Here is a 10,251-nt window from a genome sequence, read left to right as displayed (position 1 = left end):
ACCCACCCACCCATGATACCTATCATGATGTTAAACGTGATTCAATAGACAAAATTGCCATGGTGGCTAGCACGGTGTCCTCAAAGTTCCTTGCTCGCATGGCTGAAGTAGAGGGTTTCCGATTTGAGGAAGCATTGACTGGTTTCAAGTGGATTGGCAACAAGGCAATGGAATTGGAACGTGAAGGATACACCGTTGTTTTTGCCTTTGAGGAAGCTATTGGATTCACTGTGGGCGATATCGTCAAAGATAAGGATGGTGTTAGTGCCCTGGCCGTATTCTCTGAATGGGCCGTTCAGCTCAAGAAGCGAGGAATGACACCCTACCAGTACCTTGAATCGCTTTATGCCAAGTATGGTTACTTTGTATCCGACAACTCGTACTTTATTTGTGGTGACAAGGCATTGATTGGACAAATCTTTAAGCGGATAAGACATTTTGTAAGTGGCAATGGATGTTATTTTCACAATAGTGTATTAACAATGGTTGTGATCGTTTACGTAGGAAAACAACAGCGCCGAGGTAAGAAAAGGAAATGACATACTTGAAGAAAAGCATGGTTGTTGATGTATGTGCGTATAGTTTACATACCCATCTACAGTGGCTGGACACAAGGTTGTTGGAATCCGGGATTTGACTGTGGGATACGATTCGACGACCCCTGACAACAAGCCAACATTACCGGTATCTTCTTCATCCGAAATGATCACCTTTAAATTGGAAAACAACACCGTTTTCACGATCCGAACCAGGTAATATTGGGATGAATGGATTCAATCGAGACATTACAACTGAAGGGTTTATGTCTTTAGTGGAACTGAGCCAAAGATCAAGTATTACTCTGAGTTGCGTGGTGCTTCGGAAGAACAAGCAAGGAAAGATCTCGATCGCGTTGTACAGGCCATTGGTGATGAGTTGGTCGAATACCAAAAGAACGGCGTGGAGTGGCGTCGTTGATAGATGATTATTGAATACACATAATTAAACAAGATGTTGGACCACCTGAATGATAACGTATCCAATGTGGATGTAGTATTGGAGTCTCATGACAGCATTGTGGGACAAGATTGGCGGCATATTATTGCCATGACGACACAGCAGGCTTGTTTATTACACCAACCGATACAACAAAGTCAGAACCCCGATGGGTCACGTCGATGAAACTCCTGACTGAAACACTGCTGTGGGCGTTTCTCTCTTCCTCTTCTCTTATGAAACATCTTTTATTCGCTTTGCTTTTACTGCTATGGAATGTGGTAACAGGGGAAGAGTTATTACAACAAGTGCTTTTACGTGATGCACCAAGCTGTGATCGTAAGTATATGTTATGGGTGGAATGATGATAATGCTTTGGCCCTAATTCTTTGTTACAAAGGTGATGTCTTATCTTGCCACTGGCAAGGCAGCGTTGATTCATGTTGTTCTCCAAAATATGGATTGGTGGTCCTTGCCTTACAATGGGTGCCTGGTTATGGTCCAGCCGACGAGTTCACTATTCATGGTACGTATATGTCAAAAGCCCGTATACATGTATGTTCTCACGCATTGATATGTAGGCTTGTGGCCCGATACATGGTACGGTGGGAGAAAAAAGTCACTTTTTATCAAGACGGCATGAGCCATGATGCTAATAATGCCGATAGCTCCGGTGGTCGACCACCCTCCCGAGGTTGTGACAGAACACGTTCCAGCAACAATGTCGGGAATATTATTCGAAACACCAATCCAGGGCTCCACCAAAAATTACGCACCTATTGGCCGAGTTACAAGGGCGATGACAATTGGTAAGATATGATAAATGATGCCGAATCTTCAAGGAAACTTATCTTTTATCAGGTTTTGGTCACACGAATGGACCAAGCATGGTACCTGCGTTAGTACATTGAGGCCGGCATGCTATGGGGATGCTTATCGCAAATACCAAGATCTGGAAGAGTACTTTGAGGTATGTATCTTTATTCACTTTGAACAATCCGAGAATCACAGGCATTTACACGTGACATTTCTTATGCAGCAAGTGCTTGATTTGCAACAGCAATACGATATCTATGGTGTCCTAAAGTAGGTTCGAAGCATCAAGATCAGCGTACAATTTAGCTAATCATGCTGCATCATGTACATAGTGTGGCTGGTGTGTTCCCTGGTCAATATTACAGCGTTTACACAATCAGGGATGCCTTGGAAAAGTTTTATGGTGCCAAAATCATGCTCAATTGTGACCGCAACGGGCAACTTCATGAAGTAATGCTGTACTTTTACGTGCGAGGACGTGACGATTACGAGATTACAGATGCACTTGGCTATGGAAGCTGTCGTGGAAGAGTGTGGTACCCAAAGAAATAAAACGGCAGCCTTAGCATGCTTATCTCTGCGGCTACGGGTTGCATTTGAATATCATCTATCTTCTGAGTGTGTGATAAGATAAAGGGCAGCGATCACGAAAAAGGTATGGTGACACAATGATCTGAAAAAGTGCGTGTCAACGTCCTTTACGAGATATGGATCCATCAGAACGTGTAATTACCGCCGGCCTACCGAACATCATCATCATGTGCAATTGCACACTCCTTGATGATAACAATGGATGCACAAGATGCGGTTGCCCAAAATGATAAAGTGCTTTTTTGTTATCAGCATCAGGCAGCAGCAGCAGCAGCAAGAATATTTAAAGGGTAAGCTTTTGTGATCTATTTACGAATCTTCTTTGTCTTTACATTCTAATTCATACGTACATCCTATGGCTGTATTATCACAAGGTAGAATTTTAAGCATCATTGTTTATACCCATGTCACTCACAATCGTGTTCAGGCGTTGGCTATGGTGTCGTTGTCGGGTATGTAATACAAGGATGTGTACTGCTTCATTATGCCAACCACATTATCATCCATACATACGTAGGTTTGGAGCATTGTTTACTTTGCTTATGCTGGGCATCACTTGGCTTCTTAAGCGGTACCTTCACGAGGTACAAACATCTGAAATGTTCATGACGGCAAAGCGCTCTGTCAAAACAGGCTTAATTGCTAGTGCGATCGTATCTTCATGGACTTGGGCGGCAACATTATTGGTTAGCACAGAGGTTGCATATCGATATGGTGTATCTGGTCCTTTGTGGTATGCCTCTGGTGCCGTTGTGCAGGTTCTCTTGTTCTCGGTGCTCGCCATTGAGCTCAAACGTAGAGCTCCCAATGCACATACATGCTTGGAGGTAGGTTTTGATTCGTATGGATGCGAAAAAGGTGGACCTAAAGGTTGACTTTGCTTTTACAGGTCATCCGAGCACGATATGGAAGATCAACGCATATCGTATACCTCGTGTTTTCTTTGGTGACCAACATTGTATGTGCATACGAATGAATGGTTGACGCATTTTTGCTAATGATACATGCATAGATTGTCACAGCAATGCTGCTACTAGGAGGAAGTGCAGTGGTATCCTACCTTACAGGGATGCATGTGATTGCAGCATGCTTTTTGCTGCCTGTGGGTGTTATCATTTACACCTTGTTTGGTGGAATCAAGGCCACTTTTCTATCCGATTACACGTTCGTATCCTATTCTATGTATGCATAGCATGTAACTTACACACTTTATAATAGGCACACGGTTGCTATCCTCATTGTTATTCTTTATGTCGTATTTACGGTCTATGTATCATCTTCGCAAATCGGATCGATTGAACGCATGTACGACCTATTGACCATTGCCAGCATCAACAACCCTATCGAGGATAATGCTGAAGGCTCGTTGTTGACCATGTCATCCGTACAAGCGCTTATCTTTGGGATCATCAACATTGTGGGTAACTTTGGCACCGTCTTTGTGGATAACGCGTATTGGCAAAGAGCGATTGCTGCACATCCCATGTATGCTGTCAAGGCGTATCTTATCGGTGGGTTGGCATGGTATGCGATTCCTTTTACCTTGGCAACCACAATGGGTTTGACTGGACGTGCATTGGGAATCGAGTTGACGGATGCTGAAGTCACAGCTGGACTCGTGTTGCCAGATGCATGCGTTGCATTACTTGGTTCCTCTGGTGCATGGATTGCATTGCTACTTGTTTTCTTGGCTGTTACGAGTGCTTCATCCGCCGAATTGATTGCCGTATCCTCTATTTTCACCTATGACATTTTTCGTGCGTATATCAAGCCTGACGTAAGTTTTGCTGATGCATGCTGGTTGTCATGGATACTGTTGTTGCTTACCTTAAGGTGCATCAATACGCTAGGCTTCAGATCAATTGGTGATTCGTTTCTCGCACTTATCAGTACTCACCTTTGGTATCCTTATGGGAGTATTGGCAACATTGCTTAATTTAACGGGCATCAACTTGGGCTATCTTTATAAGCTAGTAAGTGACGTTGATAATGGTATACGTTTATTTTCCTATTAACATGTGGGCTACTAGATGGGTGTCGTTATTTCATCTGCTGTGATCCCAATCACGCTTACGTTGCTATGGAGTAAACAGAACCGCATGGCTGCAACCATCGCACCCATTTTCGGTTTTACCGCTGCAATCATTACTTGGCTCACGACCACCCATGGATTGTATGGCGAAATTACTGTCGATACCACAAATCAAAACATGCCAATGATGGCTGGCAACTTGGTCGCCTTGTTTTCACCTTTGCTCGTTACGGTGCCTTTATCTTTGTGGAAGCCTGATAATTTTACCTTTGACGCCACCCGTAATATTGAAATTATTGAAGAAGAGACTACACCGGAACCAGCTGCTATCCAAAAAGAGGAAGATGTTGAAGCCGAACAAGCTCAAATGCGCAAATCCGCACGATTCGCTAAATACACCAGTGTTATCCTTGCACTTTGCCTCTTTGTGCTATGGCCGCTACCAATGTTTGGCTCACAGTATGTCTTTTCCTTGCCATTTTTCCGTGGTTGGGTGATCGTATCCATTATTTGGGTGTTCTACAGCACATTTGCCGTTGGCTTGTTTCCCTTGTGGGAAGCGCGCAAAGATGCTGTCATTGTCTTTCGAGCCATTTGGCAAGATTTACGAGGCCGACGACAGCTGGCGGATCTTCCCACCAAGGTCACTGTTCAAGGTATAACATCTGTACCTGAGAACGCAGATGGCGTGGTCTTTGAGGATAAAAAGATTTAATGTACCTATATCTTCCATTCTTTTGTATCATACAAGCCCTTGTAGTATTACTCTTTTCTGTATAATAATACCTCCATGTTCCATGCAAGTGCTTACTGATTTGGAAAAGCGTGCTAGTGGCACATCCTGTTGTGCTACGCCATAATCGTAAATACGCTTTGTTGGTTGCTAGTCCATTTATCCCTTTCTTTTCCCCCCATAAAGTTATGACTTTGTTAGCGTCTTCAAACGATTCTGTAAGTAAATCTTATGAAAAATCGGGTCTATTGGCTGTTGCCTTTAATACATGATACTAGACTATTCATTCTTTGACCAATGCCGAAGCAAACGGCGTGGGTATGCCTTTTATTAACACGTCGATAGAGAATGGCGTGGCTAATACATAGGATTATTAGGGGATAATAAAACATCCGAAGTAGCCGACTTGAACGACACAAGGAATGATGACCAGCAAGCTATCGTCGTAAAACAAGAGGAGAACCAAAGATCGTCGACAGATACCAAAAACAAGGTGATAGCATCATCTTTGGCGAATGGTGATAGTGACAATAAGGGTCCAGAAGAAGCGGTATGCTATAATGTGCCTTCAGAAAATCACATTAGTAGAATGTTGAACAAATTGTAGGAACATAGCAACAGCATGGTGGTCATCCTCAAACCAGATGCATTGAGTCAAAAGGACGTTATCACACGCAAGGTGGAAAGCGAAGGCTTCTTGATTACACAGCAGCGGGAAATTCAGCTGACGACAAACGAGGCATCCAATTTGTTCAAGGAAGATTCGAATGAAATAACGGAGTCAATGACAAGGTAGAGTATACAAGGTAGTGGGGGGAATCAAGGGGGTGCTCACATGCAGCTACGTATAAGCCTGAGTGCATGTACAGTATGCCATCAAGGGATCTTGTGAACACATTCTAATATCCGATTATCATTCAGAGGACCGATGTTTGCAATGGTGCTTCAAAAGAATAGCGCTGATGTTATCCAAGATTGGCAAAGGCTCATGGGTCACCGCCATTCGGATGTGAATACAAATGACGAAACGTAAGAAAAATGATTGTTTTTGTTGTCGTGCAAGTTTATTCATCCATTTGTGTTTTGGTAGCAATATGCTATATCATAGTGTTGTGCGTAGTAGCCAATCTTTTGAACAAGCAAAGAAAGATGTCGAGCTTTTGTTTCACGACAGCTGTGTTACACAGCATGAGAACAATGCCAGTGACAGGATTGATCAGCAGCAACAACACGAAGATACAACCCAATCGCAACCATTGTTTGCTGATGTGAATGAGAGCATTCAGGAAGGTAATGCCGATACTGTATCTCCAAGCACAGACCACATCACAACGCGTAACGCTGCCGATCCCAAGGTTTCGAAGGAGGAAGAAGAGGAGGAGAAGGACATTGTTGTAAATGCGTCACCTTGTTCGAGCACAGACAAGTTGCAAGAAGGGCAAGCGGAAGCAATATTAGAATCGGCTGCTGATGAGATCGTTACTCAATACAATGCGAGCCACAAGAATGCAGTTACATGTGATGAAAAAAAGGACGATCAAACTATCATGGCTGATAGCCTGGATGAAAACAAAGTAGCACCACCACAAGACGCAGACCTCCAAGTATCCAAGAACACCGCAACTCATCCACCATCCATCACAGAGCACAAAGAGCAATCCAAAACACAATCCAAGTCCAAACAACAACCACCATTATCCAACGATGAGCCCAATATCAATATCCCCAGTGCTGCTCAAAAGCGTGCCAAAATGCCTCGTGTGGCATTGCTCAACCCGAAGCCCGTATCTCAACCAGATAAAGTTCCTCTTCCAATTGCCAAGAAGAAGACATCCTCAACTAAAAGCAGGCTTGCCCGATTGACGGCACCCACCATATCCAGTTCTCGCAAACATGTCGCCGCATACGAAATGGGATCCATCGACACAAAAACAGGTTCTCAAACAGCCACCATTGCAATCAAAGCAGCACGCTCACGAATACTTAGTCCCCGAAAGTGATGTTGAGAAGAGAAAAGTCGAGCCCACACTGAATACCAATGCCTCATCCAACATGATAATAAAAAAATGCTTTGTGAAATGATACGGTATATTGACGACATTGTTGTTGCTATGACGACGATGATGGTCCACCGAATGTAACAAATTTGGGATCCAGTGGCAGCCCGGTAGCAGGATCAATGTTCTATATACTACAATTAGCTTTTCATGTGCCATCTTTATAGCCGTATACACCACTTACATTCTTCTTCAATAACCGTTGTTGTCGAATCAAACGCGCTTCATCGAAGGAAACCTTTTGTTTCTTCATAATCTTGAGGATTTCCTCCTTATCCTTGAGTCCTGCACGTTGGTCGTCTTGGCCGATATTCGCTTCAAGGTCGAATTGCGAGCTCGTTAAGCCATCCTCAATGTCATCTTCAAAAGATCCGAGTGTTGTTGGTAGCAAATGGTAGCCAAGCAGACGATTCATTTGGTCAGCTCCACGATTGGCGAGATCCAGTATCCTCTTTCTGAGTAGCCAGCATACTATTGGAGATGTCGTTAGTACAAGGGAACATGGCGTCGATTACTGGGTCGTGGAATGCAGTGATAGATAAACTTGCCTAGGATAACGACAATGAATATACCGAGTAAAAGAAGCATTTTGTTTCAGTTTCCTTTGTTGGATGGCCAATCGGTCTTTAAGGCACAACACATGCGCATCACATGGCCATCTCTTGGCTTGGCAATGTTGATTATGCAACCCCTTGACTCATTGTATCCCTTGATTTGTATAATACAGTATGAAATTGACTCACAATACTCTGGTTTATGAAACATCTTTCATCATGACAATATAAAGGAACTATTTTATGTACAAAGAAACGGGCAGCGATATCAATGGCTGTAATGCATGAGGGTGATGATGATGTTGAGTGATAGTATAGCGAGCAATGGACATCTCCCATTCCAAGAAAAGCAAGAGGAATTGAGGAGTTGTGTACATATTGAATACGGTTGATCGTTGCATACCGGTTCTACTCTTGATACGGCTGGTCGAAACTTACTCTTGACATTGTCCGCACAGCAATGAATACATAATACAACGACTTTCTTTACGAGGATTTCGTTCAAAAAGGTTGTTTTTGCCATTTTACCATGGGATATGGCTCATTGTTCATATCGATGTTTCGTATTAAATAGAGACAACCACATTTGAAGCAATTCTATTGATGCAAATATCAGGTGGATGAATGAAAAAGGATGTGATTGAATGGGGGAAAAGGTCTCGCCGAGGATCGAACTCGGATTACAGGCGCGTTAGTACTGCATGTTCCCATTACATCACAAGACCTTTACGTTGGTAATCGGCATGGGAGATAGATGAGGCTGAGAATTTCCTTCATAGGAGGATGAGGAGGAGGAGGAGATAGTAATGACGCCGATGGGCTGCTGCGACGCAAATGCAGCAAGCCAAGGCGGTGAAATCCGATCGAATGCTTTTGGAATCCCGATGCTTCAAAGCTTTAATGCATTATCTACTTTCGTATAGATGTCTAATAGTGTTGCCATTAAAGCATTGGGTATCGAATAATAAATGTTATCATACTCAACCTATGTAAAAAGCAAACACTGCTGTTAGATAGCAATGGCTACATCATCATCGTCAAATGCTGCAAATTTCATTCGACAAGCATCATGCCTTTATTATTATACATGGATTGGAACATCAAAGACGATGCTCCCGAGCGTACAAGGTGAGTATGAAAGATCTATAAGGCTTATCCAAGGCTGAAATTACAGTAGGCTACATACGACACATGCTGTTAATATGGTTGCGATCCTGAGCCTTCCACACGATAGGTTCCTTCAGGCACGCCCAGCAGCTTTCTTCTCATAAAGGACCCTACACTTGATACTAAACTTTTGTCTTACGGGCGTCTTTATGTTTTTACTTACTGTCAGTGTAATGCTATATCAAAGGTCTAGTCTTTGTTCATTGTCAAGTAGCTAGCCCTGATAAAGCCAAAGATGCAGAAGACCTGTTTGTGTAGAAAAGCCAAGAGAGCAGGATTGGAAGGGTCAATGCATGATACTTACACGCTATCCCATGAGTAGTCATAAAATTGGCACCTAATAGTCACTTCTTTTTATTCCCAACTTTAGGTTATTCCATCACAATGGAACTATGCGCCAGCTTCAGGTATTTGTTTCCATGATTCGACTGAGATACGATCAAGCTACTTGGATCATGGAAATCAACATCTGGAGCAGGAGTATCGTTCCCATGATGTGAATTGGGCAACATTTGGGAATGGAGACAAGTGGCTATCAACTCCCAATTTGTGAATCGGAAAGAGTTTGCGTAGCTCTCATGCATTGTCCCTGAATCCTTTGACTTTTTAGCTCAGTTACACAAAACATGCCCCTCTACATCTTTGCCTCTATCACGGTCTAGCTACTTGACAATGAACAAAGACCTCTTCTCATATAGCATCACGCTTGCAGCATAATGAAAACATAAAGCCAGCTGTATCTCCAAACTTTACAATCAAACGTGGGCTCTTTAATAGATCAACGTGCTTGTCGGGGTCAAAGGAATCTTGTGTCAAAGTATGAAGTTCATCGTGGGCGATCCCAGATTTCGCAATGTCGCTACCAGCCAAACTGGATCCGGGGCTCAACCTCTTTCGACGACGACCCAAAAAAATATTTTTTGGGCTTGTTGCGACATTGAACGCGAAACTTTCACACAAGGTGCTGTTGGCCAAGCCGAGCCCATTGCTGTGATAAAAAGCCCACGTTTCATTGTAAAGTTTGGAGATACAGGCACCTTTATGTTTGTGAAGTGTGATGCTATATGAGAAGTGGTCTTTGTTCATTGTCAAGTAGGTGGACCCTGGCAGAGCAAAAGATGCAGAGGATCGTGTTGTGTAACACAGCTACGTTTGCATGAATGAAAGGGTCAATGTATAATTACTTTATGGATCATCTAGGAACAGGCATGTATTGCTAGCTAACGGCCACTTTTATCCAATCATCATTGTTGCAAGATCCACTGCATGGGAACGATGCTCCTGCTCTAGACATTCATTTCCATGATTAAAGTAGGTTGATCCGAG

At 43.1% G+C, this 10,251-nt stretch overlaps 4 protein-coding genes and 1 pseudogene across 5 annotated transcripts; 3 read left to right on the top strand and 2 right to left on the bottom strand.

The window, feature by feature from the left end:
- Positions 1 to 1,211: 1,211 nt before the first annotated feature.
- Positions 1,212 to 2,343, top strand: O0I10_012996 (uncharacterized protein; the record flags this gene model as incomplete). The annotated part of the gene is made up of 7 exons (XM_058492869.1): positions 1,212 to 1,314; positions 1,376 to 1,501; positions 1,557 to 1,575; positions 1,644 to 1,784; positions 1,837 to 1,945; positions 2,015 to 2,061; positions 2,124 to 2,343. The coding sequence occupies 7 exons, from the start codon at positions 1,212 to 1,214 to the stop codon at positions 2,341 to 2,343; spliced, it is 765 nt and encodes a 254-aa protein (XP_058336368.1).
- Positions 2,344 to 2,737: 394 nt separating this feature from the next.
- On the top strand, positions 2,738 to 5,129 carry O0I10_012995 (uncharacterized protein; the record flags this gene model as incomplete). The annotated part of the gene is made up of 8 exons (XM_058492868.1): positions 2,738 to 2,756; positions 2,810 to 2,834; positions 2,900 to 3,209; positions 3,272 to 3,340; positions 3,395 to 3,546; positions 3,601 to 4,159; positions 4,233 to 4,355; positions 4,413 to 5,129. The coding sequence occupies 8 exons, from the start codon at positions 2,738 to 2,740 to the stop codon at positions 5,127 to 5,129; spliced, it is 1,974 nt and encodes a 657-aa protein (XP_058336367.1).
- Positions 5,130 to 5,335: 206 nt separating this feature from the next.
- O0I10_012994 (uncharacterized protein) lies at positions 5,336 to 7,147 on the top strand (the record flags this gene model as incomplete). Its single annotated transcript, XM_058492867.1, has 6 exons — positions 5,336 to 5,365; positions 5,426 to 5,465; positions 5,525 to 5,697; positions 5,755 to 5,939; positions 6,069 to 6,176; positions 6,238 to 7,147. 6 exons carry the CDS (start codon positions 5,336 to 5,338, stop codon positions 7,145 to 7,147), a joined length of 1,446 nt encoding a protein of 481 aa, XP_058336366.1.
- A 109-nt stretch (positions 7,148 to 7,256) lies between these two features.
- Positions 7,257 to 7,792, bottom strand: O0I10_012993 (uncharacterized protein; the record flags this gene model as incomplete). Its single annotated transcript, XM_058492866.1, has 3 exons — positions 7,257 to 7,331; positions 7,389 to 7,675; positions 7,753 to 7,792. 3 exons carry the CDS (start codon positions 7,790 to 7,792, stop codon positions 7,257 to 7,259), a joined length of 402 nt encoding a protein of 133 aa, XP_058336365.1.
- A 620-nt stretch (positions 7,793 to 8,412) lies between these two features.
- O0I10_012992 lies at positions 8,413 to 8,483 on the bottom strand (annotated as a pseudogene). Its single transcript has one exon. The product of its transcript is annotated as a tRNA-OTHER (tRNA).
- Between the last annotated feature and the right edge of the window lie 1,768 nt (positions 8,484 to 10,251).

The sequence above is a fragment of the Lichtheimia ornata genome (genome assembly GCF_029851405.1).
Source record: "Lichtheimia ornata isolate CBS 291.66 chromosome Unknown scaffold00197, whole genome shotgun sequence".
Lineage (NCBI taxonomy): Eukaryota > Fungi > Mucoromycota > Mucoromycetes > Mucorales > Lichtheimiaceae > Lichtheimia > Lichtheimia ornata.
The sequence above is the reverse complement of the archived record's forward strand: the minus strand, read 5'-3'. Positions and strand labels throughout refer to the sequence as shown.